We start from the raw sequence: 26,973 nt of genomic DNA, 5'->3' as shown, positions 1-26,973 counted from the left end.
AGCTGGCAACAGCGGTTGAATGAGAACAGAGACAAAGGCACAATTTACACCATGAGATTGTCCTACTCTCCTGGCCCCTCTCCCCAAATTTGGGAAGGGCTCTGCTCAGCTGTGAGAACTGCTTTACCTCAAACTCGGCTCTCTACCAGCAGACAGGTAAGTATAGCTATTGCCTCAATTTCAAGGCTGTTCTTGTCTAGGCTTATACTAAGAGAAGGAAACAGGTTAGAGAAAAATCAGAACAGAAAAGTTGCGAAACAGGCTCTCACTTTACTGACCTCAGCCTTACTAATATCATCACTGTGTGCCTATTGGAACAGGAAGGTCCTGTCATTTTCATTTTTTCTCCTATTACCAGAGAAGTAGCCATTCTAGGGTCACAAACATGGACTGCTTTGGTGACGTGAATTAATATTTAGGAAAATTTCACCTTTGTCACCTGAGAAGTTCCTCTCTGTACCTTGTAGCACTCGCTTCTGTAGTCATTTCAATCTAAATCCAGCTTTGAAAAGTTACAAACGAGAAAAGTCTCCCAGTTTCCTTCCAGTCTTATTCTAGTGTCCACACGTCTAAGAACTGGGAACATAAGGCCTGGTCCAATTTTACTTTCTGTGAGCTGGACCTCTCTCCTCAGAGGCTGCAGAGGAAATTTTTTGCGGAGATAAACTACAGCAAGATATACAGGAGTTACCTATGCAGGAAGATATACCAGGCCAAGTAGAGAACTACAGGCAGTTAATATCCTATATGGACTGGTTTTCAGGTTCTATATCTCACAGAGGGATATGCTGACCTCTCAGCGATCCTCATAATACTTGAGAGGGTCCTTCTGACACCCCTTGTCTCAGGGTAGGCAGGCTGAGTAAGTCACCACCTACATGACTCTTGGAGGTGGAGGAATGGAAAGATCTTCCCCGCTGGGGCTTTCCCACGCCCCTACTGTGCTACCAAGCTCACTAGTGGGGGGAAGGGAGGTGACCCTAAAGACAGAGCGCAGAGGAGATCAGAGCATTCCCATGGAAGTGCTTTGCTAAGAGGAGAATTTAGAAGGGAAGTACTGGAGACTATACCACAGACATCCATGGGTAGAGAGGCAAGGGAACTTTCTGAACAGTCCAGGGCAGCGCCTAGCAGAGGAGGTTGGAGACTTGACTTGAAACTTGGGAGTCCAAAGTTCAAACTCGGTGGTTGTTCAGCTCGAGTGGTTAGAGCCACAGATCTGGTTTCTCCTGGAAGCTGAAGCAGTACTGGGAACAGAGGAAGCTGGGTCCACAGTGTAACTCTTCCAAGAACGGTATCAAAGATAACAAGATGAAGATATGAAAGAAAACATCAAACACATGCTTTCTGCTTCATGGGCACCCCGGGCGGTGTGGAGACTCTTTCAACCATACTAATAACAAGTCCTCATAACTCTTTCGACCACCTAGAAGTTAAGATGTAATCAGGAGATGAAGCATTCTCGTAACCACAGAGACCCAACTCAGTCATTTTTAGTTGAAGTTTTGTGATTCAGATGCTAATACACAATGGAGAAGAAATTTGGTTGTAGCCCATATCATTACTCACAGCCCTCACTCTGGGCCACAGGAAAGGCAGAAAAGCAAGCACTTGTTTCCACCGGCAAAGTGGCAGCTGTCCTGTTTTCCACCTAAGGGACCAGATCAAAGTGACTAACCCAGTACTCACAACACTCTGTGCCTGCACACACCCAACCCCGGTGCAGAATGGCTGCAACACAGATTTTGGCTGAAAATAAAGTTCAATCAAATGAGCTGAGGGATTACAAGAAGAGTGTGTGTAGCTACTGAGAAAGAAAATAGGGGAATAAACATGAGTGCCCAAGGGAAAGAGTTTCATTATCAAGAAAATAGATCTAAAGAATTAATAAATAATTCAAAGAGCCAACTCAATGGTCAAGAAATAGACTCATTCTTCCTACCATCTCTAGGCAAAATGGTCTGTAAGTCAGCCCAGGTGAATGGCTTTTTCTTATTCTTGATGCCTCATTGCCTATCCAGATGAAAAATGAAAACAAAGCAAAATTGATATCTTCCACTGAAATGCATGACTTCAATATTTCCTACAGCAATTTACAGCCTTCCATCAAACTCATCCACATCCTGAAATTGGATGTAAGGAAAAAAGTGAAGGATAGAAAAAAAGACACTCTCCTTTCAGTATTTATTCAATTAAACTTATTTTTAAGGACAGTGAGAAAATTGTTGTTGGCAAAGTGGAATTTCTTTTTCTACTATGTACCAAAAAACATCCTCCTTTTCTCCTGAAATAGACTGAAGAGCTCTCTTACAGCACAGAGTCTCAGAATGCTCAAGTGCTGTATGCAGGGTAAGTTTTGCTTTGACGATCTTCCAAACTGCAGTAACATTGAAGAGGGTTAGAATCCAGGAAGATATTTCTCATAGGTGAAGGAATGTGAGAGTCTACTGCACACTGGAGATAGATGGAATGGGGCTCAGCTGGCTTGAGGTCGAGTTTGTCCTGTCCGTGAACAGAAAATTATTGGCTATTCTGGGATTCCCCGCAGCCCTTTGCAATGGTAAGGATGTGTATCTCGGCTGTGAATGCGGAAAGTCTTATGGGCCACATCATGGAAATTTTATTTCCTTTTTCTCTCTTCCTACGCTGTTTCACTCTCGGTCCCAATTCACAGATTCTGCTTGAAGCATAGCAACAGAGAAGAGGAGAGGCCTGTCTGACCCACATCCCTGGGAGGAGGTGGAGAGCTGTGAAGATTGGGCCTTAGAGACCAAGAGACTAAGGGGCAGGAGAAAGTCTGCATTATATAAAGGAAGAAAGTGCATGCACAGGACCTGGAATTTACAACTCTGAGTCCATTTACAACCACTAACACTCTATGTGACTCCAGGTAAGTCAGTCTCTTTGTCTTTGTCTCTGCCTCTCTCTCTCTGTCTCTCTCTGTCTCTCTCTCTTTGTCTCTCTCTCTTTGTCTCTCTCTCTGTCTCTCTCTCTCTCTGTCTCTCTCTCTCTCTCTGTCTCTCTCTCTCTCTCTCTTTCTCTCTCTCTTTCTCTCTCTCCCTGCCTGGTTTCCTGTATTGCAAAATAAGCAAGCAGGATTAGATCATGTCTCTGGTCCCCATCCCTTTGGGCATTAGATAAGAATGAGGAACTCTCCCTGCATTTTGTTCATCTCTACCTACAGCAACAACCATCTCTAACCATCTAGATTTCTCACATTCTGCTACATTCTGCTGCTCCCCTACTTCTTCCTTATTCATAAAAATGTTCCTACTTTTTAGACTGAAGGCAGATTAATAATACACATTGCTATCATTTATCATATATTATGGTACTTGATTTTAAACTCCAATAACCTAAAAAATTTGGCACATTATCTGTTTGCATATTTTAAAAAAGCTTAGGAATAGAGGGAACACATAATTTTACCAAGGACATACATGTGTAAGCAGATAGAATTGATTCCAAACAAGCCTCACTCTGATTTAAGGCCCAAAGTATGTGTGCCATTTTGGGTTTCCAAATAGCACTCTGGACTTTAAAGAAACTGAAGTATTGGCCCTCTGACTAAGCTCCTTAAAAATATCTCCACGTTGAAGTTCCTATAAGCAGAGCTGGCATTTTCCAGGAACAGCATGGTAGGACCATGACCATTGTTGAAATATCAGAATATGTCCACAGCAAATTATAATAAATTTTCAATGTTCCACGCCTTCTGACTGTTCATCCCCAGCCCAGCTATGCCAGATAGTTCCACAGATCCCCTCAGTGCAATCCCAAACCTCAGTGCCAGGCCAGCCAGACACAGGCCAACATGGGGGTTATGACCACGGTCAGCTCTTATTGTTCAGTACCACCCTAAACCCATTGCTAAATGCTCTAAATGCCACATAATCTGAAAGCAATGTGGAATTCTGGACAAGTTTTCTCCCTTCAAGTAGAACCTACCCTTCTGAACTTCAGGTGGATGTGGTCAGATTCCAGAACTCTTGACATGTTTTGGAGGATAATTCAAAGAATGAGTCTCTAGAGAAATACAGGGATGTGGAAAGTACAAATGGCTGAAAATGATAACAGAGGGGAAAACAAGGCTCAGAGTGATCAGGACAAGAAACAATTGAACCAGTGATAGGGTTTTGCTGGGTTAGTGGAAAAGTGGGAGAAAAGATTCCTATAGCCTTCAAATTAGTATCCTCATAGCAGCTTGATTAAATAAAGTAACAGAATGTAAATTAGTATCAAGAAGGATGGCATTAGATTCCAGAAGGAATTTTTGACTAAGAAATGAATGAAAACTTACAATGGGAAACTCTGGAAATTAGTTTAAAGATAGGGAAATCTGGAGCTGGGGATTTAGCTCAGCGGCACAGCACCTGCCCGACAAGTGCAACGTCATGAGTTCGATTCCCGGTACCAGAAAAAAACCAAAAAAAAAAAAAAAAGGAAAATTTGATTAATTTAAATAGCTTAATTTAGTAAGAATTGTATGAATGCTGTCCCAGCAAAGGATTAGAAATGCCCTACTTAAGCTTTTTTCCTTTTTACTCTAAGTTTGGCAACATATACAAATAGGATGTGAAGTCAGGAAGAAGGTCTCAATGACATACAGTAGTTGAGAATAATTTTTCAGCAACCAGTATGATTGTTGCTTCTCTGTAGAGAGAGCATTTACTGAGAACCACATGCACAGAAAAGCACTGGTGGGTCTGATTTACAGGAGGGTCATGAGGAGTGGTACACAATGATGAGAGTGTCTCTCACTGTCTTGTTGACAATAACACAAGTTTGTGTGCTAGTTGGCAGAGGTTGGCTGCAAAAAGATGATTTGAATTGAATTTTAAAAGGTAATAGGGTTTGTCTGGGGAGAGGGGAAGGTGGATAAAACTGCAAGCTAAAGCAAAAAAGCAGAAAACGTAAGAAATTCTGATAATCTGTGAGGAACATCAACTGAATCACATTCACTTGGGTTCTGTCTCAGCTTCTTTTGCTCAGGCTCACCGCTTTCTTGGATCTGAGAAAGCCTCAAGTCCAGGAAGCCCACAGCTCAGTGTGAATTTGAAAGGTAGTTTGTAAAATGATATAACTCTGGGTTACTGGACCGTGTTCTACATCTATGAGAAAATTATATAAATATATTTTATTTTGAAGATTCTATTTCCATAAATATTTCAAGCTCATCTAGAATTTATGAAAATGAGTTCATAAACATTCATCCTGCAGGCAAATTCATACAACACTGGATCTCATCAATTCATTTTCTGGATAATAAAGCTGATCGATATCCAAATGGAAAAACCAATTGGCTGGCCAGGAGTCAAGGAATCAGACAAAAACAATGGAAAATTATCTAAGTGCTGCCCTTGTTCCTAATCAATGCTTTTTCACTGTGTTAAAGAATTATGCTTTTTTATAAATTATTTGGAGGAAACAGCTCCATGTCCTTCTCTCTACTACAAGGGGCCCCAGACCTTCAAAGCTTCTATCCTGAAATCTGGGTGTGCTCATCTTTCAATTTTCCCTAATGTGTTCACCACTGATGTGTTTGTCTGATAGTCACTTGCCACTTCCTGCTGTTTCTTATCTCCCAGAAGTACAGCTTCCTCTTGTTACCATGAGCCAGGCATTCTGTTTGTCCCTGCTTCCCAATATTGCTGCTCTTATAGCATCTCCATGGAACACACCTTGGAGAGTGTGGCAGAGATCGGGGAAAGTTTATGTATTCAATTCCCCATCGCATGTCCGGTGCATCAAAGTTGTGAAAACCTTGCATCTTTTTTCTCAGACTTGAGACCAGTTGTTGCCTTTTCAAGGAACAAATTATCCCACCGCACCTGAATTGCTTAGCAAATGACCGCCCTTCACAGTGAGTAGTAAAGCATTTATACTACCTAGTATTTTTGTTGTCATAACTATAATGGCCATTTGTTTGTGAATTTTTGTTTGGAATCCTTTAAGCAATATGGATTCTGGTTCCAGGAATAATTTTTTAGGTGTTTCTGCTTAACAAGCTCTTGTATATAGGACATAGAAACAGACTCAAAAGAAAAATTACCAGGAAAATACAGTTTCTGATCTCAGCAGAAGTCACAGGTTAGGAATAAGTCAGAGAACAACCTTCTGCCCTTTAAGCCCAAAACGTTTTTACATGTTTAGTAAACACATGGTAAATTTTATCATTACCATTTTGAAGTTGATCTCCCTGCCTGTGTCTGTCATGACTGTCAGCTCTGGATTCCCATGGGAAATAGTCAGCTACAAAATACGTATTCATTTAGACAGTAAGTATTTGTTAAGCAACTGCTATGTGTTAAATTCTGTCTTAGGCATTGGAAACTCAGTGGAGAATGAGCCAGACAAGCATCTCTCTACTCTTGGAACTTATATTCTAATCAGAAGACCAAATAATAGATTAGATAAATAAGTAAAAACTAGAAAGTATGTTAGTGGTAAGCAATAAAAGAGATAGGTAAATAAAATATGAAGTATGATATTGGTAGTAACCAAGAAGAAAAAGTCCCACAGGGAAAGCGCTCCGTGGAAGCAGTTAAAGAGTCCACAGAAGCCAGGCCTGGCTTCATGGAGGAAGCTGGTTAAGAGCTGGGCTCTGCAGATCAAGTGCATGAAAGACCAAGGGAAAGAAAAAGGAAGGGAACATATATGAAAATTGGGGGTTGAAAGGCGCAATGGGCCTTTCAGGGACTATATGACCCTGAGATATTTTCAGAGAAGAAGAGGGCTGTAAAATAGATTCCTATCACAATGGTGAAGTTCTCTATCATCTCAACTAGTGTGATTCTAGCACTGTGCTAGGCATTATAGAGATTTAGCTCTAAAATGAAGTTTATAGTGCTGGAATAGCAAACCTTAGGGCTGTGATATCTTCACCAAAAACCTGAGACCAGAGAAAGGGACTGAATTTTCCAGGGAGCACCATTAGGGAGTAGGGAAACGTATGTCATTTATTCCTCTCTCTTCCTTTCTTCTTTTCTCCTTCTTTCCTCCTTTCTTTTCTTCCTTTTTGCCTTCCTGTCATCCTCCATTCCTGACCTCATGCCTTCCTCTTAAATTCCCCTAATCACCAAAAATCTTCTTGTGATTTGTATGAGGCCCATTTCCTTTGGGAATTAAAAGCAACAGGCAAGTCAGCCTTTGAAATTTCCTTCTCTGGGGCCAAGAGGGACCCATTTATTAAATGTTGTGAAAGGAGGACAAGGAAAGCACACTCTAATTAACGCTTTTCAGACTTTCTTTATGAACCCTTTCTGATAGCAGCTCCATCCTCTCTTTATCCTTTATCCTTAACCATCAGTCAGGGGCTGGGGATTTAGCTCAGCAGCACAGCACCTGCCTGGCAAGCGCAAGGTCATGAGTTCGATTCCCGGTACCAGAAAACAAAACAAAACAAAAAAACCATTAATCATCCCCACTACCCCCTTGGTGGCTTCCGTATAGCACAAGTTTAATTCAGTGTCCCCTAAGAGGCACAAAATCCAGTTGCCTGGAGTGAACACAAAGTCTCACTGTGATGCCATCACACCTGAGAGAAAAGATGTCTTGGACCTGAAATCCTGAAATGAAAGAATCCAGGGCCAAGGATACAGCTCAGTGGCACAGTGCCTACCTGGCAAGTGCAAGGTCCTGAGTTTGATTCCCACTACAAAAAAAAAAAAAACAAGAAAGTTTAAAGGATCCATATCAGGCAGTGGTAATTATGTGTTCTTTTTCTCTGGATATGTTCTGCCTGTAGCAAGCAGAGGCAGCTAAAACAACTTTATTGCCCTAGAAAAACATTTTATGTTCAAGATGTTCTTTTCAAAAATAGCCTTCTAGCACCTCACTTGTTAAATGCCTCACTAATGATTTTGTTTTTAAGTCTTGGAAGAAGGGAAGTCTCCGGAAACTAGCTCTCTTCTTATTGTTTCCTTTTATTTTAGAGAACTCCAACAATTAAAAGTATAGTTCTGAAGATGAAGTCATTTATGGTTGCTCAAGGAAATAGAGGATGTCATAGTTTAAATATGAAGTGTCTCCCAAAGTCTCAGGTATTAGGGTTAATACCCGAGATCAATGGATCAGGTCGTTGATGAGCTGGTAGCCGGTCTATTAGGAGGCGGGGCCCAGGTACAGGAAGTAGATCCCCAGGCACAGGTCTCCGAAAGGTAGATCTGTCCTCCAGCCCCTTCCTCTCTGATTCTTTTCCTGCACTGTCTGCTTCCCAGCTGCCATGAGGTGAGCAGCTTTCCTCCACCACTCCCTTGTACCGTGATTCGGCCACAGCACATGCCTAACAGCAGTGGAGCCACTGATGATGAAACCGTGAGGCCAAATCACTTTTCCTGTTCTAAACTGTTTATGTCAGCCGCAAAATGTTGACTAATACGAAGGGGAAAGCAGCAAAAGTCCTGGTCCCGCATGTGCTTATTCACTGTGGTGGGCCGTGTGCCCCGCTGGAAAGGAAGAGGCAGCAGGAGAAAGAACACATCCCCTCCGATCTCCCTAAGCCCCATCTGGGCAACTGAATGAGTCTTCCCCGCTCTCTTCGTTTTTGAATCTGTGCATAGAGCCATTGTTATGTATTTTTTAAAATATATAGAATTGTTAATCAGATAGTGTTGAATGAAACGTCAGTATATAGATCAATAACTGCATTGATAAACAGGATAAGAATCTCAGAGCTACGTAGAAATGCAAATGTACAAATTAGAACGCAATCATCCTAATGAGCTGTCTACTCATTGCTTTGAGGCACTGTTTCCTTGTTTCTTTCAGAGGATTTCTTTTCTTTCCTGAGAAAAATCCTGTGGACCCTTAATATATCAAACAGGAAACAAAACAAATCGAGACAGAAAGTGAACTTTATAAGTGGTAAATTAAAAGATATTTTAGTTTTGATGGAAGACTCCGAGAGTCAAAAATCCATAAGGATCAAAGAAAACTTTTTTTGAAGACAAGGTTTTATTTATTTACAGTTTAGTTTAGCTTATTAGTATGGGGGTGTAGTGCATAATGATTACATTTCTCTTGAGGAGTTGGTAATGTTCATAAATATTTTGATTCCTTTTTTATCTTCTTTTATCTTCCCTTCCCTTTCTTTCCCCTCCACCATTTCACCTACCATAAGAAGTAGAGGTAACACTAACCCTAAATCACAAAGGCTTTCTCAGTGTTACTCAAATCCTGTACAATTTGAAATTTTCAAACTTACTGATCAAAAAGACTTGTTCTAGTATTTAGATATTTTCAGAGCACTCACTTCTGAAGGGAAGGGGGATAGAAGAAGGGCCAGGTATCTCCTCCTTCCTCACTAGATGGAGAAATGAGGCAGCTTTTAGCAGAAGTGGGAAGAACTGAGGCAACCTTGACAGCGGTGGTTTCTGAACAGAAGCTGAGGAAGGATCACTGTGCTTCAACTCCCAGGACATCATTAAGGTGGTGGGAGATCCTGACGTGTGAACCGGGACCATGGAGGCCTCTGTGCTGAGCCCCACCTCCTGGGAGAAGCGGCAAGCTTGGCTCCGTCAGAGCCGTAACTGGCAGACGCAGGTCCTGGAAGAGGAAGCTGCAGCCGCCCTGCAGGATGTCCCAGACCCTGAGCCTTCAAGCCTAGATGATGTTTTCCATGAAGGTAAGAGGCTGCTGACATCACCAGACTTCCACTAGGGAGAATGTAACAACAAGCACAGGTCTGCAGATGGTGGACATGCAGGCCCTTTGTTCGGACTAGGATCTCAGGAAGGCTCCTTTTGTCTGGTTTAAAGGAATGTAAAAGAAGAGGTATAAAGTAATACAAATATGAACTGTGTGAGAAAGAAGCAAGTTTAAGATTAGGAAAAAGAGAGGGACATTTTTACATCATCCAGACAATCTTCTGTAATAAACTGGGCCTAGGGGTTGTCTGTGGATGAATGCTTTGGGAGATTTCTACTTTGTTTTCGTACAACACTACACTCAGGCTGCCCCTGGACTCTGGACATTGCACTGTTACTAACAAGCTGTGTGACCTGTGGAAAGTCATTTGTCTAAGCTGTACGTGTCCAAGAGAAGCAGTGGGCACTTTCCCACACACTTCTCAGAGGTTTGCCTGAGTCTGCAGGCATGGGAGTAAGACAAGAATTGTGACAGAAATAAACCCATCCTAACTTATTTGATAGGACATTAAAGGTACACAGTTGTGCCTTTGCTGTGTTTTGTTTCATTTTGAAAAGGAGACATCCCTGTACCCAAAACTTGAGGGAAAGAAAGCAATAGGTCTGACATCTTGGGCATTTTTTTTAGGTTCCCAAGGAGAAGAGAGACAGAGGGAAGACAGAACCCCTAATCTTTATATATGGTTTTATTTTACTCACGTCTTACAGAAAAGGTTTGGGAAGAGATCATAATGTGGCTCGCATAAGGATAAAGTTGTGGACTGGGGTAAGGCGGGAGTGGCAGGGCAGAGGTCTGGTTTCCTTCCATTCTCACAATGATCTGCTATCTGACTTCTCTAGGAAATCCAATCAACAAGATTGAAAACTGGCTTCAGGACTGCAGGTGAGTTTGGGCAAACCATGGGGCTAGACATGAGTGATGGCTGGATGTACTAACAGGCAGAGAACTCAGAGGTAGGAAAACGGGTTTGAACTGGGTCTGAAGAAATAAGATCGAAGTCGTGATTGGAAGGGGAGTTGAAGGGACTGGGGTCAGTTGGTGACCCAGGCTGTGATTCTCCAACTCTGGACAGGGACTAGGTTCAGCTGGAAGGCTGAGAAGACAGAGTGGAGTGGGGACACTCAGTTTCAAATCCCTACTGTGCTGCTTTTCCCTTCCCACTGACATGTCTCGCACTGTATGACAAAAGAGGAAAAGTGAGAAAGCAGGTCACTTTTCTGGACCGGAAGTTCACCCCTGTGCTGTTTCTACTGCAGAATGCATGGGAAGGGCTCAGGGCTGACCCAGGCAATCTGCAATTCAAAAGATATCATCGCTGCTCAGAAACACTAAACTAGGGGCTGGGGATTTAGCTCAGCGGCACAGCACCTGCCTGGCAAGCACAAGGTCATAAGTTTGATTCCCAGTACCAGAAAAAAGAAAAAAAAAAAGAAACACTAAAATAGGAGAACTTGCAGCCCATCAGTCTATCATTTTAGACTTGGTCTCCTCAGACATAAAGGAAAACCTCTGTGACCCAGTTAAGCTTGACTTTCTGTAAGAATGATTTCTGAGGGCCGGGCATGGGCGCACACCTGTAATCCCAGCACTCGGGAGGCTGAGGCAGGAGGATCGTTGTGAGTTTGAGACCAGCCTGGGCTACAAAGTGAGCTCAAGGCCAGCCTGAACTGCATAGATAGACCCTGTCTCAGAAAGACCCCCCCCCAAAAAAAAGAAGAAAGAAAGGAAAAAAGAATGATTTCTGAGTGTATAACACCTTCCTGCTCTTTGTTTTCCCTCCAAGAATGTCTTAAGCTTTATCTAGACTTTAATCTAAACTCACTTATTAGCTGACATAAATAAACTCATCCTGGGGTAGGAATTAGTAGCACTGAATAGTCTAAGGTTTTTTATTTTAACTCTGCCTGGGAAGACAGTGCCATGAAGGATTTACTTTGTGTTTGTTTTCATTGTCTGCAAAACATATTGTCCTTATTGTCCCAATCTAATCTGCAATTCATTGGCTTCAAAGCCACTGAGGGGTCTTCAGATCACCTGAAGAAAAAAGATGATGGTAACAAGCAGTTTGCAGGTTTGGGTGAGGAGCCTGGGATGAGAACTGTCCTGGGTTTCAAAGTGCTGCACATGTGTGTGGAAAAAACTCTGGGCTCCGTTAGCATCTTTACTTTAATTACTCCTGAGTCTTGTCAATTCACATCAATAATTATTTATTGTGCATTTTCAAAATGTTTGATGGCCTAAATGGCCAGAAAGGGTGCCAGGTATTTTAAAGTGAACTCCTTGATTTCCAAATATACCACCTTCTATTTTAAATTCACAGAAATACAAGATTGTAAGCTCTAGAACTCATGTTACCTCAGTCATGCTCTACAAAGACAAACCCAGAACCAAAACTTTAGATGAAAAAGTGTTGTGATGGGTGAGAAGGCTCCAGGATTTGAGCATAATTCTTCTGTTACTACCTGTGTGGCGACTCATAAGCAAATAACTGAAATTCCTTCCACAGCAGACTCCTTGCCTGTAAAATAAGAGATTAGAATAATCGTGTCAAAGTTTCATATGAGATTTAAATGAGGTGATATTTGTCTAAGTGTTTCTTGCTCTATAATGGTGTATGAGTAGTGCTATTTAAAAGCTTTTTAACATACAGTTTTACAAAATAAATCCCTCTATCCAGTGAGTTAACTGTCTTGCTATCTTGAAAAAACTTGAAAAAACATATCCAGAGATGAAACATCAACTTTTGGGTAGTGATAACTGCTAGGAAGAAAATGGGTAGAAAAAGTAGTAGCCAAAGGAGACTGTTGATATATGTTTAATATTTTATTTATTTTGTTGTTTTCTATTCTATGTTAATCTTTTATTTCTTTCTGAAGCAACTATGACAAAATATTTCCATGTGTAAAAATAGGATGGCAGGTACAAAGGTACTGTCACTGTTCTTTACCCGTCTGTGTTTTGAAAACCTTCAATATTTAAACTTCAAAAAGTTTATAAGAAAATGTATTAACATACTTACATTCATTGCTGGGAGAGCAACTACTAAATTTGGAAAATGTTTCCAATTTCTCCTGTGTTCTAATTCTCTCTAATAATTATGTAATATATTTATGCTCTGTGTACTGAAGTATGCAGCCAATGACAAGCTGCCTCTGCAGTGGTGGTCTGCTAAGATTGCATCAGCTAGTGATGTTGTAGCTCCCCTAGTTTGTGCAGTTGCACTCTGAGAATCAGCAATGAAATCATCCAATGACATATTTCCTGGAATATATCTAGGCCACTAGGCGGCACATGATAGACTTTTTAGTTGTGTGGAAATTGAATGATGATGATGCTGATTCGTGATAATGAGAGAACACTTGACTTTTGATAAAAGATAATGAAGAGGGTAGAGGAAAAGCACAGTCTAATTATGACATTCTGACTTAACACAGTCTTTAATTCTGGGTCTGTCAGGATCATAGAGGAAAGAAGACAAAAAAAATCCCATTTGACTGGTTATCTGGTCACAATATTGCCAGTGCCCTGGGAGGCACTTTTCAACTTTGGTTTAAAGACCATGAAGCTTCCATTTTCTTTCCAATGCCAAACACCCTCCATTAGAGTTTTCTTTCTTTTTTTTTTTTTTTTGTCTTTTTTTGGTTTTTCTCCGGTACTGGGAACCGAACTCACGACCTTGCGCTTGCCAGGCAGGCGCTTTGCCACTGAGCTAAATCCCCATCCCCTAGAGTTTTCTTTCTTAACAAGCTCTTCAAGAAAGTTCACTGCCTTTCTGAGCAATTGAGTGTTAATGTCTGTTGGTGCAACTGAGTCCAGTGGCAGTCCATTCTGCTATGTCTTTATAAACTATTCCTCTCCTTTCTCCTTTCTTTTCTTAAGCTTCCTGGAACATGAACATGTTACTGAGGAATCATCACAGGTAGAATTCAGAGACCAAATATTACCTAAGTGGCTTTCAACTTAAATCGTGTGCAAATAGGCATCTATGGAAACTGGTGGAAGTCACATGCCTCATCTCACAATACAACTCTCCTCCCCAACTATTTGTTTATGAATTAGATATACAAGAGAAACAGTACCTCAGCTCTTCTATTTCAGACTTGAAATTGTGCTAAAGGACCTTTCAGTGGAAGCACAGATAAAAAGGGAGCAACTATAAATGTCGTCTGGCTCATTGATCTTATAGTCTGTACAATAGCCCTTAAAATTCTTGGGACTTACATGACAGCCACAGAGTTTCAAATCATCATGTTCAGTGAGAAGATATCAGCAGACCCAGCCTATGTCATACTGCTAGGGCAGAGCCCACATATGCACAGGAAATCCTGAGCTTGCCCTCAAAAAGAAAATTATAAAATTATAAAATTCTTGCAGGAGTACAACTTGAGAAGAGAACTAACTGTAAGATGAACACTTGACAAAAACTTGAATCTTGTGAATAGCAATGAGGTTTCCTTTGTACATATCAATAGCACTTTTTAAATTTTTATTTTAAAGAAAAACAAACAAAAAACAAAATCCCAACACAATATGGTAGGAAGGTAACAATGGTTAATACATTTCATATTGTTATCTTTAAATTAGTTACTCAGAGTATGAGATAACAGCTGTGATTCTGATGGGCTTTCTTTTATAGGTGATTCATTTCTTTTTCCAAACAGCTTTTAATATTCTATTCTTGTGTTGAATTTCTGGAATCTATAGATTATTTTTGTCTTGGCCAATTGGAGTTCTATATGCCTCACTTTTCTGTATGTCAAATTCTTTTTCTCTACTGGGGAAGTTTTCTGCCATGACGTCTGTGAACAGATTTTTATATCATTTGTGCTATATCCTGCTTTTTTCTTGGCTCCAATTAATCTTAAATTCTCCTTTGCATCATCTAGCTGCTGTTATACTGATTTTTTGTGGTCTCTTGCTATGTTTAAAAAATCTTTCTATTCATGATTGTTAGTTGCAAGCCTATTTTCTATATCTGAGATCCTGTCCTCCAATTGACTTAATCTGCTGCAAATACTTTCAGTAGGATTTTTATTATCCTGGATATCTGCTTGAATATGCCTTATGGATTCCATTTCATTCTTATGCTGAGCATTCATGGCTTCCATAATTTTCTTAAGCTTCTCTTTTTTTTTCTCTGTATCCACTCTAGAATTTAAGCATGTTTTTCATTATGGACACCATCTCTGCAGTTATCTGAGAGATTATTTTTGATTTGATTTTTTCTAGAGCCTCATTCAATTGCTTTGTTGTTACCACTTCAGAGAGGCCAGCTGGGTGGTTTTCAATTGTCCCACCTCATTGCCCCCTGGGTTTGCCTGTGGTGATGTTTGGTTTGCATCTTGTTTAAGTGTCTCCTCATTTTCTTTACTTTTTTTCTTTTTTTAGTTTAATTCCTGGGGTGATGCTTGTAACAGCTGTTTAGAACAATTATGTCATTTTTGGGTATAGTGGTACCAATAACAATAACATAAAACACAGCCTAGAAAATAACAGACTAAAGTAACCATTAATTTACCACCTTTAACCATATGAACTAGATTTGTGGTTATATAACAAAACAAACCAGAAAATTGTATGTAGTATACAAGCTTAGTATGTCAATTTTGCCCTCCGGGGTTAAAATTTAACATGGGTTAAGGAGAAAATAAAGAAATGGAAGAAGAAGAAGAGATTAGAAGGCTGGAGGACAAAGAGGGATCACACTAACTTGAGGAAACTGGTGCAGAAGATTGGAGGGAGAGGAGGAAGAGATAAAAAAGAGGAACTGAACAGAACCACAACCACAAAGAGCCTAGACACCATGTTCACACTCTTATAAATACAAGTTCAAACAATGAAGGAGAAAGAAAAGAGGTAAAAAGTACAAACAAAAAAAACAAGACAGAAAGAGGAAAACAAAGGTAAACAAAACCCACAAACAACAAAAACATCCACTTTCAGATTTGTCTCTGCTGTCACTGGTAAACAATGTACAGAGTCAGTATCCTGATCCATATTGATTTATCCCAAGAGGCCAGCGAGCCTGCACCTTCTGGTGACTTGCATCCATCAGCACCCCTTCCAAGGGCCTGAGCCCAGCTGGGAGCCACTAGATGTAGCTAGCAGCCCTCTGAGTTCTGAGCTCTGTTGTTCTCTCTCCAAAATGGTTCCCCCACCAATTGCTCTCTTGTGTGGGATAGCTGAACCCTTGGCACTCGCCAGAAGCTAATGCAATCCTTCACAGCAGCTCATGCAGTCTCTCACATCTGCTGTTCCCCTCCACTGCTGCATCTCTCCACAAAGGTCTCTGGGGTCCTCAGCACTCACCGTGTATTGGTAGGTTTGGACCACTCCTCTCATGCAGTGTTTCCATCTCCAGGAGAAGATACCATGGGGTACCTCCTTCTTCATTGAAGTGTCTCTCATCACCCTCTCTGTTCCTTCCTGGGTCCAGAGGGACTCGTCTCCCTCCTTCTTATCTTCCCCAAGTTGTTATATTCTAGCATTTGGGTGGCAGCACTCAGAGAGGTTCTTTCTCTGTTTCTTAGCACTCCACCATCTTGCCCCCTCTCAGCATTTTTATTTTTAACATAAATGATATTGTGGTATAATGCACTAACTGAAAAAGCAAATGAGTATTAAATATATAGCTTGATGAACTTTTTCACAAAGGGAGTGCAACAAAGAAATCTAAAGTAGAACATTACTAGCACTGCAAAAGTCTTTTTCCTGTCCTCTTCCACTCACTACCTGCCTCCAAAAGTAACCACTAAATTAACTTATAACATTATAGATAAGTTTGGGGATTTTTATTTGAACTTTATATAAAACAGAATCATAACATTATTTTTTATTTGTCTTTCTTTTGTTTATTACTGTTTGTAATGTTCATCTATGTATTTGTGTGCAGTCATTTATTTATATTATAATGTAGTATTAAACTGTATAGCTATCATCCAGTTTTCCCATTTTACAATAAATGAGATTCTGGGTTATTATGACTATAATTTCTTTTGATGAATATATGCAGGCATCTCCATTGGGTACAACCTAGAAGTGAAGTAGTAGTGTTTTAGTTGTAGTTTCTGGTAATAGCAGACCTTAGGATTTGCATCACTAATTTCAAGATCCAAAATGCTCCAAATTCTGAACTGTTTGAGCACTTACATGATGCCATAAGTGGAAAAGTCACACTTGATCTATGTGATGAGTCACAGTTAAAATACAAACTAAAAATGCTGTAGAAAACTATCTTTAAGCTATTCATATAGACTGTGCTGCATAAGACACATAAATGAAGTTTATGTTTAGACTTGTGTCCCTTCCCCAAGATAATTCATTATATATATGTAAATATTTGATGTTTAATTTGTCCTGAACAATAACACAAGTATTAAGTAAATCCAGTATTGTAGCACTAGATGACCATATCAACTATCATAGTAGTAGATGACCATCTTAGATTATGATAACAATCATAGTATATATTAACTTCTATTGATATTTTAAACTTGTTTGTAGTATTACATTATAACATAAGTTTGTGTAATTATATACAAGGAAAAGAAGTATTTTTTTACTTCTAGTTATATTACCAGTTATTCATTCTTAATTAACTTGAATATTCTACATTTTATAATGTACCTTGATGTACAGTTTTTTCATAAGGACATAAAATTCAAATTTTGCAAATAATGGTTTTTTTTACTATTGAAAGGAAAATACTAATAAAAGATATCTATACATGTAATTATTTATTTTGTAAAATTTAAGTACAACTTGATCTAAAGATGTTCAGTTCATAAATCCATTCCCATTGTTAACCATTCCATAAAGTGATACACCAAGATCTTGAAAGTTATCAGAACAGCTGAAGGCAGATAACAGGGAGATGTAGCATTTAAGATCACCTGCAGTCCAGCCTCTAATTCACTCCACCAACTGTTCTCTGCCCCAGCCTCTGACTGAGATTACATTCAAAGCATCATGCATAGCTTCTATTTAAAAACTTTTAGGAAAGTAAATTCTATAAAACTCAGAGCCTTAATGTTTAAAGTAGTACATAATGAGACAATCTAGATTAAATCTTCTTACATAGTATTTTAGAACATACAGCAACAATGAGCCAGGACTGCAATCCATGTGGACTGGTCCCAGTTCAAAGCTTTTTCTTCAGATTATTCCATTCACCTGTTTTGTACAGAGAGAATTTCTCCCTTGTACTTAAAACTGAATTGTTTCTCATTACCACTTATGCTGGTTTCCATTTGTTCCTCTGGTAGAGACGGTAAATGTTTGATAGGACCATATCTCAAAATCTTAAAGTATTTCTAACCAGGCTTCTACTGTTCCCTGAAACATGTGATATTCAGCAAAAATGTGGTTCTAAGAAAAAGAGGAAAGTGAAAATAGATAAGTTACCCTCTTCAAAAGCTTAAGAGAATATACATGCTTATGTTTATGATTTGGAAATTATGCCCCAAATGCCCTTTTTCCTGTAGATGCATTTTCCTAGTCTTGGTTCTGTAGTCTTTCCTATTTTACCTAAAGAATGATAAATCATTGGAAAATTGATTTTAAATAGTGAAGCAAGGGGAATGGAAACATCATCAAAAATAAAATACATTTCAGCCCCAGCTCCTCAGGATTACATCTAAGAATTTGCCTATCAAGTAACCACTCTGTCTTAGTTTTCTCCACTATGAAAATAAATTAGGTACTGCTCACTCCCAGTGGAAAATAATATGAACATGTGGGAAATATTTGAGAACAATCTACTGGGCAATGCATTGATATCAACCTGTAACATGATTTTTGGATTTTAGAGACTCTGAAGAGGGGTTTTCTGAGGAATCTAGACAACCCATCTACAATGGTAAGTACATGTGCTGCTCTGATGTTCATCTACCTGGACAGTGATGTAGCTGTGTGCATGTATGTTTGATTATGCATGTGAGCAGGCGTATACACGTATAAGGATGTCTGATTTTCTTTAAAGTAACCTAAGAACTCTTTAATTGTCATAAGGCAGTTCATAAGGTCCAAAAGGAAATGCTGTCTCAAATCCACAAGTTCATTAATGCTTGAAAACTATGTACTGTTGGTGGTTGCTCAGCTAGCAGCTACTGCTTGGGGAAAAAAGCTTCCTAAATTGTGTGCATTTCTAGAGTGCATGTCTATGTGTAGTAGTGTACACACTCTGTGTTTACTATTTGACAGGAGATTTCATACATGATTGTATGATACAGGACACAGGTTTAGCTATAGGTAACTGTATGTATGATTCTAGGTTAAACATGAATGTGATTCATGCAGTAATATACATAAAGCAGGAGATAGTTTGCAAGCATGTGGATACACAGTATGATTGTACCAGTCTAAGAAGATATGTAGATGTTCAAGTTTGCAGTTTTGTATTTGTGTGTACATGTGTGCACATTTCAGACTGATTTTTGGTGACCTTCTCCTGATTACTTGACAGGGTTCTCCAGCCATGGAACCAGTTTTGAAGATGACTTGATGCTTGGAGCAGAGGGTGAGTGTCACAGCTCTGAGGCTGTCATCAAAGAAGAGGCTATATATTAGACAAATTTTAAGGATAGGATAGAAAGCAGAACTTTAGAAAGAAGTGGCCTCTCTCTGGAGTATCTCTGTAGGGAAAGATCACCTCTTTATTGTCTCATGCAAAGACAGAAAGCATTACACATGTAGAAACACATCCTCACCAGCTAATCATGATGCCTGCTGGCCCATTACTGGAACTGCCCTTTGGCCCCTGGGAAGAAAACATAAAATTCCCATATCATTTGATGGCCAGCTATCACTGAGACTGTTTTCTCCATAGGAAGCACACAAAAGCCTGAGTCGTAGTTTTAAGAGATTGCACTGCAAGAGGACAAGGGCTTGCATAAAGGGTGAAGGCATAGCCACCGCGATATCTTCTGGGTCTTGTAGAGACACATGTGGTAGGGCAGGAACAGAAGTGTCAAGCTGAATGATGCTCCCCCTGAAAGAGGGGCTCTTGCCTACACATTAATCATGAGTCTGAAGTTCAGCAGCTCCAGGCCAAGTGTTTCCTGCCTTATTTGTCCCACTTCCCATGCTGTGGGTCTTCCCAATCAAAAGATGAATTCCTGGGCTTCAGCTGTCCTCTCAAAATGACGTCGGGAAACAGAGGGATTTTTTTTAAGCTCAGAGGAGCAAATCAGTGATCTGCATTTTCCCTTCTAACTTGCTCTTTTCCCTTCTATTCCTTGTCCAGCCACACTGCTGGCCGCTAATGACAAACTCTTCTCCAGGTAAGTGTCAGGTTCAACCAGGCTGAATGATACCTTCTTCAAAATCAGTGAACTGGGGTAGGTACTAGAGGTTAAAAACAAAGACCTAAAGCCTGGTGTAGTGGGGCATTGTAATCCTGGCACTGCCTTTAATGCCAGCACTCTGGAAAGCTGAGGTAGAAGGACTGTAAGTTCAAGATTAGCCTGGGCAACTTAGGGACTCATCGAGACCCTGTTTCAAAATAAAAAAAGGCTGAGGATGTGGCTCATTGCCCAGGCCCTGAGTCCAGTCTCCAGTACCACAAAAATTCATGATAGAGAGATTTTCTAATCAGTAATATAGGTATAGACAGTTTCCTCCACGGGTGGCTGGTTCTAAGATATTCTTCAGAGGGAAGCCACATGCAGACTGGCAACAAGAGTTTATGACATCAGCTTTTATCTCCACAGGAGTTTCCTCCAGACATCCAAGCCTTGCCAGCTACTTGATCTTGGCTGTAGTTTGGCTTCCAGCTGCATGACTGGTGGAACCAACAAGACTAGTTCAAGGTAGGTGCTAAATTTCATAGACCTGGGAGGGGAGAGATGAGAGGCAAAAGAGAATGGAATGAGGGGTTATTGCCTGTTTTTTCCGAGCCATCTTACTGAGGCTTGTATGTGCTTTCCATGCACATTGGAAATATAGGACCATATTTGCTTCAGGAGTAGTGGGGGATGCAGGAGGCTTTCCTCCAAACTGGATACTGCAGGTATCTCTTCCACTGAGCCCTGTGCACCAGGAAGTATAGTAATGATACCAACACAGTCTGAGACTCATACTAGTTACTCGATAAATAATGCAGTGATTAATAAACTAATTTTTACTTAATGAAGCAATAAAATATTAATCAATACAGCCAGGCAGAAGCTTTATGGAATTTTGAAGGCTGAATCAGACAAAAGTCTTACCACCAGGAAATCAGCAATTCCATAGGGTGGGCAAGAGTTACACACACAAAAATCTAAAACAAAGTGGGAAATGATGAAAATTATTAGTGCGGTACAATGAAAAGTGTTGAGAAGTTAGAGTAAAACTGAGTTTGAGTCCTGGTTCTGGGACATAATTTTATTATGTGCTTATTTAGTGATTTATCTTCACTGAGTTAGATTTTTTTTGCAGGAAAATAGTGCTTAAGAGAGGTATGGCTCTCAAAATTAGCTTCTGAAAGTACCTATTGATTAATTTTTACCCGCAGGCTCTAAATAAAATTAAGACCCTGTTTCTTACACACTCATTGCCTAAGTACCCCCAGACAACTACAGAATAGGGTACACTAAGAGGCAGGTTGCAAAGCATTTGACTAAAGCCAAATGTATCACAGCAGGTACCAGTGGGAATAATGCAACCACAGAATCTCTTTGCATCTATGTTGTTTTTCATTTTTAAATGATTTAATACTTACTTAAATTTCTTTTCATCTGTAGTAGATTATTTACAAATTTTTGCTAAGATTTCATTTAAGTTTTTTAATTGGGTTTTGTTTTGTTTGTTTTTGTTTCTTTTGCCAGAAATTGAACTTAGGATCTCACTCTTGCCAGGGGGGCACTGCACCACTGAGCTAAATCCCCAGCCCTTTATTTAGTTTTTATAACCTAAACTGGGTCATAATTTCTGTGCCTCAGACAGAGAATTTAGGTTCAGAGTAGTCAAAACTTTTCCCACAGTCACAGTGGAAGGGAGAAAACTGGCCAGAAAAAAACTTCAGTCTCCTGATACTTTTATTAGATATCCCAGATTACATGCATCTCAAAGTTGTTGCCCCAGTTACCCATGCTCCCTTTCTTCAGCATTTCAGAGATTCTAGACCAGGTGCAAGAGGATGCAGAAGATGTCCTCTTCAGTCTAGGCTTTGGCCAAGAGGACCACAAAGACACTACTCGGATCCCCGCAAGATTTTTCACCAACCCCTCTCAGGCCAAGGGCATTGATTTCCAGCTCTTCTTAAAGGCACAGGTGCGGAGGATCGAGATGGAGGACCCCTGCCTCATGCTGGCCAGTGAGTATTACCACAGACCCACGCTCCACCTCTACCTCAGCCTCCAGTCATTCACACCAAGGCTTGGTGGCTCCAAGTCCTACTTTTCCAGTGGCTCCAAATCCTACTTCCCTTGGTTAGCTTCAGTGGACCCTTTGTATCTTCTATTTACTTTGGAATCTTCTTTCCCTCGAGGAAACAGCCCTCAAGAGACCTCAAGCCACTATTGCTTCCTTTAGGCCTTCTCTCCTTGCCTGACTCAAATCATGATAATGCCTTTAAATCTTTACCTATTTTCTGTCCTACCCGGGATGATAGGGTTGAGAAGCCAAGAAAGAGAACCCTGAGTGTCAGAAATCTAAATGGAAGAAGTACTAGTGGGAGAACTGGCAGCTTTCCTCTGAAATTCTGAGCTTTGGGAAGGCTTTTGAAGTGAGAGATTTGAGCGATAATTTGCTGATGAGCTCCCAAATCACTATCTGCAAACTTTGTCCCCAGGCAGGTTTAAGCAGGTGCAAACACTGGCTGCTACTGCGGATGCCTTCTTCTGTCTCTACTCCTATGTGTCCAAGACACCTGTTCAAAAGTTCACACCATCCCACATGTTCTGGAACTGCGACCCAACCGATGTGCCATCCATCAGGATTTTGGCCCCAGAGCCTGAACCCCACTCACCGAGGGAGCGCCTGCGGAAAGCCATCTCCAAAATGTGCCTGTACACAGGTTCCCGAGACCAGCTGTCACCATCCCACAACACCCCCAAGAGGAACAGTTTGGACCAAGTGGTTTGGGAAGTGATGGACAGAGTGAGAGGAGAGAAGGTAAATCTCCAGCAAGGCTCTGAGTTTGGGCAAGGCCCACAGGCAGGTACTGAGCCCCCTACAGGAAACACAGAGCTGCCCGCTTCTTCCTCTCCATGTGCCCTTTGCCCCAAAGTGGAAACATGGCAAAGGATGTCCGCAGTGCTGGCACCATCACAGACTCTGGACTCTAACCCTGAGGAGCCCTACTGCACACAATCTGTAGCAGGAGCATTTCCACAGTGGAGCATAAACCCTGTGGAGGTCATAAGAGAGCCGTGTGGCCTGCAGTCCACTGATATGGAAGACCATTCAGCCAAGAATGAGACTTTCTGGAAAAGAAAGACCAAAGCAAGAAAGAGTCTATTTTAAAACACTCCTCTGGACAAAAAGGGTTAGTCACTGCGCCTGTCCGTCATCCAGCAACAAAGGAAGAAGAGCCGAGACAGAACAGAACTGCACCAATCCCTAACCCAGCAGCTTCAGGGCACATTTGACTTAGAAGAGATGAGTGAATTGGAGGTGAGGGAGAGACTGCAAAAGAAAAGCTCTGAATGCTTGTGCAGAAAATGAAAGAGTCGAGCCCTTGAGCAAAGGAGATACAGGTATTTTGTTCTTGGCCAATGTACTACTTCATGAATTAAACTCAGGTACTTGTCGGGATGGGTTAATAAAGAAGGAAAAAAATTAAGTGGCCTTGTTTCATATGCATGTTCACATTTCAAAGTTGCTTTTTTTATTCTTATCTGTGCTAATCTCCTCTGAAGGCTTTCATGAGTATCTGCCTTTATCATTTACAGGGGTCTTCATACAAGTCCAAAGGGAGGTTTAGGTATGTGCAAAGCTAAGCATTGTTAAATAAAATATGTTGTTTCTATTTTGACAAATATGTAACAATTAAGACCTAGAAAACCAGGTTGCAAATCTAGAAGTCTTACACTCATAGGACTTCTGTGCTAGAAGACAGCAGTACGGGCAGAGCTTCTCCTTATCTTCTCTTCTATTTCCTTCTCTTCCTATGATCAGATGTTTCCTGCACCATAACAGACCTTGTATATTTATGTGCAGGTACCCAGTCTGCCCATGCAAAATCGCAGTCTCTTATCCACACAAACAGCCATACATTGGTCATCACTCAGGCTTAGGGTTGAATAAGCTAGTGTAGAGGTCAGACTCTGAGAGAACAGATACCAGGAAAAACCAGTGCAGTTCTCTGAAATCAAATCAGGACCATTTCACCAGCAGACTTTGTGATCCTGCATAACTGGAGCATGTTCTAAAAGGGATAGTGTGGGATCTAGGTGGGCACATCATCTAAGTCCACTGACTCTTTACCCCATGAGTCCTCTAAAACTTACTTAGCACTCCTCTTACCTGGGTCTGTAGGTGGTACTGCCATTAGGGGTTGAAGTTTCTTAAAGAAGGTCTCAAGTCCTTGCCTCAAAACTAAGCTATGATTATTTACAATGTCGTCTGCATGTATGTCACTTGCATTAAATGTAGAACTGCATCTCAGCTCCTATTTCCCTCACTATTATATCCCTGATATGAAAGAAGCTAAGACAGAACAGAGGGAACACTCCCCAATTCATTCTATGAGGTTAGCATTTAAGACCAAACAAAGACATTAACAGAAAAAAACCCTACAAACCAATAAATACTCTCATAAATATAAATGTGAAGAGCATCAAAATATCAGCAGCTCAAAACCTACAATGGGAAAACACGATTATAATCATGACCAAATAGGATTTCTTCCAGGTACACAAGACTGGTTCAACATTTGGAAATGATGTAATCATCATATCAACAGGTTTTTTAAAATTACACAATCATATCAATAGATGTAGCAAAGCCATTTAACTAAAGTCATAAAGCTCAGCACCCATTCATGATAAAAATTCAGAAAACTAGGAATACAAAGGAACTTCCTTGAGTGAATAAAAAATATTGATAAAAAGTTACAACTAATTTCATACCTAAATGGTTAGTAATGCCAATCTTTCCTACTGAGGTCAGGAAAAAAGTAATGACGTCCTTTCTTACCTCTACTTTTCAGTGTAATACTGGAAATCCTCACTAATGTAAGACAAGAAAAAGAAATACATATACTGAGAAGGCAAAAATAAAACTGCCTTCAATTGTAGTGATACAATTTTATATGTAGAAAATGCAAGAGCCATCCAAAAAAAAACTTTTTGAAACTAATAAGTACTTATAATAGGATTGCATTGTTTAAAAAGTGAATTGCATTGTTTAAAAAGTGAATTGCATTCTTATATACTAACAATAAACAGGTGAAACTTGAAATATGAAACAATACCATTTATATAGTCATCCAATAATTAATACTTAGGTATAAATATAACAAAATATGTTATGTTATAAATATTTAGGTATAAATATAGCAAAATATGTTATAACCCAATAATTAATACTTAGGTATAAATATACAAAATATAACAAAATACATAAATATGTATTTATAGCAGCCTTGTTCAAAATATAACAAAATACCTGCCTGGCAAGTGCAAGGTCGTGAGTTCGGTTCCCGGTACCAGAGAAAAACCAAAAAACCAAAAAAAAAAAAATAAATAAATAACAAAATAATTAATACTTAGGTATAAATATAACAAAAAATGTAACAAAATATAACAAAATATTAATACTTAGGTATAAATATAACAAAATATAACAAAAGATCTATATGAGGAAAACTGTAAAACTATGCTGAGAGAAATCAAAGAAAAACTAAATAAATAGAGAAATATATCATGTTCATGAATAAGAGGATTTAGCATTTTGAAGATGTTAGTTCTCCCCAATTTGATTTATTTATTATTATTTACATTCAGCACAGTCTTAATCAAAACCTCAGCATATTATTTTGCCTATATAGCAACAAACTGTACTCACATTTACATGCAGAGGCAAAAGACGCAAAATGGTATTGCAAAGCAAAGTTTGAGAACTGACAATACCCAACTTCAATAATTACCACAAAACTACAGTAATCAGCACAGTTTCATTTTGTTAAAAGAAAAGAAAAAAGATCATTGAGACAGAAAAGAGAGTTCAGAAACAGATACAAATAAATTCAGTCACTTGGTCACTGACAAAGGAGCAAAGGAATACAGCGGAGAATAGATACTCTTTCCAATAACTATGAGGAAATTTGGACATCCACATGCAGAAGAAAATGAATTTAGTCAATGACTTTACACCTTCCATAACTATTCACTCAAAATGGATCATGACTAAAATGTAAAATGCAAAACTATAAAACTCCTCATAGATAACATAAGAGAAACCCTGGATGATCTTGCATTTGTCAATTGCTGTTTAAATGCAACACCCAAGGTATGATCCATTTTAAAAAGAATTGATAAATTGGAATTCATTAAAATTAAATACTTCTCTTCTGTGAAAGGAGAATGAAAAGATAAACACATGAAGGAAAATATTTACCGATGATGAATCAGATAAAGTACTGTACTCCAAAACACAGAGAGAAAAATCTCTTAAAATTCATCAGTAAAAACACAATTAGACTGATTTTAAAATAGGCTGACAACCTTAAAAGATACCTCACTAAAGGTTAATGAATGGAAAGTAAGAATATGACAAAATGTCTCACATCATATATCACCAGGGAAATTCAAATTAAAACAAAATGAGATATTATAGTTTAGATTTAAAATGTCTCCCCAAAATCTCATGTAGTGAGAGGTGGGATTTTGGAAGGTGGTTGTATCCTGGGGGCACGATTCTCATTAGTGGATTAATCCATTGATTAACCCATTGATGTGAAGCCACATTCATGGCTGAATGTGCTGTTAGGAAGTGGAAACGAGGTGGGTCACTGGAGCTGGACCTAGAGCACATTTTTGTGCACAACTCCTTCCCTCCTTCTCTGATTCTTGGCTGTCATGGATTATCATTCCTCCACTCTACCTCTGTACCATGCAGTTTTTTACCTTGGAGCCAACCAACCATAGACTAAATTCTCTAAAATTTGTGAGCTAGAATAAAGCTCCCTTCCTATAAAGTGTGGGTGCTGGGGATTTTGTCCCAGTGATCAGAAAGTGATGTCACCTACACCTTTAATAATGGCCAAAATCTGGAATACAAACCTATGATATGGAGTGCTGGTGAGGATATGGAGCATTAGTTCTCTTCCATTGCTGTTGAGAATGCAACATGGCACAGCCACTTTGGAAGACAGTTTGGCAATTTCTTAAAAATCTAAAC

General features: G+C 39.7%; 1 protein-coding gene across 1 annotated transcript; it reads left to right on the top strand.

Annotated features, from left to right (window-relative positions):
* The first annotated feature begins 1 nt into the window (after position 1).
* On the top strand, positions 2–23,399 carry Tespa1 (thymocyte expressed, positive selection associated 1). Its single transcript, XM_013521032.1, has 11 exons — positions 2–156; positions 2,675–2,890; positions 5,783–5,863; positions 9,418–9,625; positions 10,488–10,530; positions 18,456–18,505; positions 19,112–19,165; positions 19,892–19,928; positions 20,358–20,456; positions 21,735–21,943; positions 22,421–23,399. Exons 4-11 carry the CDS (start codon positions 9,463–9,465, stop codon positions 23,092–23,094), a joined length of 1,329 nt encoding a protein of 442 aa, XP_013376486.1. The 5' UTR covers positions 2–156; positions 2,675–2,890; positions 5,783–5,863; positions 9,418–9,462; the 3' UTR covers positions 23,095–23,399.
* Positions 23,400–26,973: the final 3,574 nt, after the last annotated feature.

This window comes from Chinchilla lanigera, unplaced genomic scaffold (assembly GCF_000276665.1).
Source record: "Chinchilla lanigera isolate Chin_1 unplaced genomic scaffold, ChiLan1.0 scaffold00057, whole genome shotgun sequence".
NCBI classification, from domain to species: domain Eukaryota; kingdom Metazoa; phylum Chordata; class Mammalia; order Rodentia; family Chinchillidae; genus Chinchilla; species Chinchilla lanigera.
The sequence above is the reverse complement of the archived record's forward strand: the minus strand, read 5'-3'. Positions and strand labels throughout refer to the sequence as shown.

Bases quoted from the DNA above. Each gene is read 5' to 3' on its own strand.
- Tespa1 (XM_013521032.1), top strand. From the start codon at position 9,463: ATGGAGGCCTCTGTGCTGAGCCCCACCTCCTGGGAGAAGCGGCAAGCT. The intron at 9,626-10,487 runs GTAAGAGGCTGC...TGACTTCTCTAG, and splicing joins AGATGATGTTTTCCATGAAG to GAAATCCAATCAACAAGATT. The intron at 18,506-19,111 runs GTAAGTACATGT...ATTACTTGACAG, and splicing joins TAGACAACCCATCTACAATG to GGTTCTCCAGCCATGGAACC.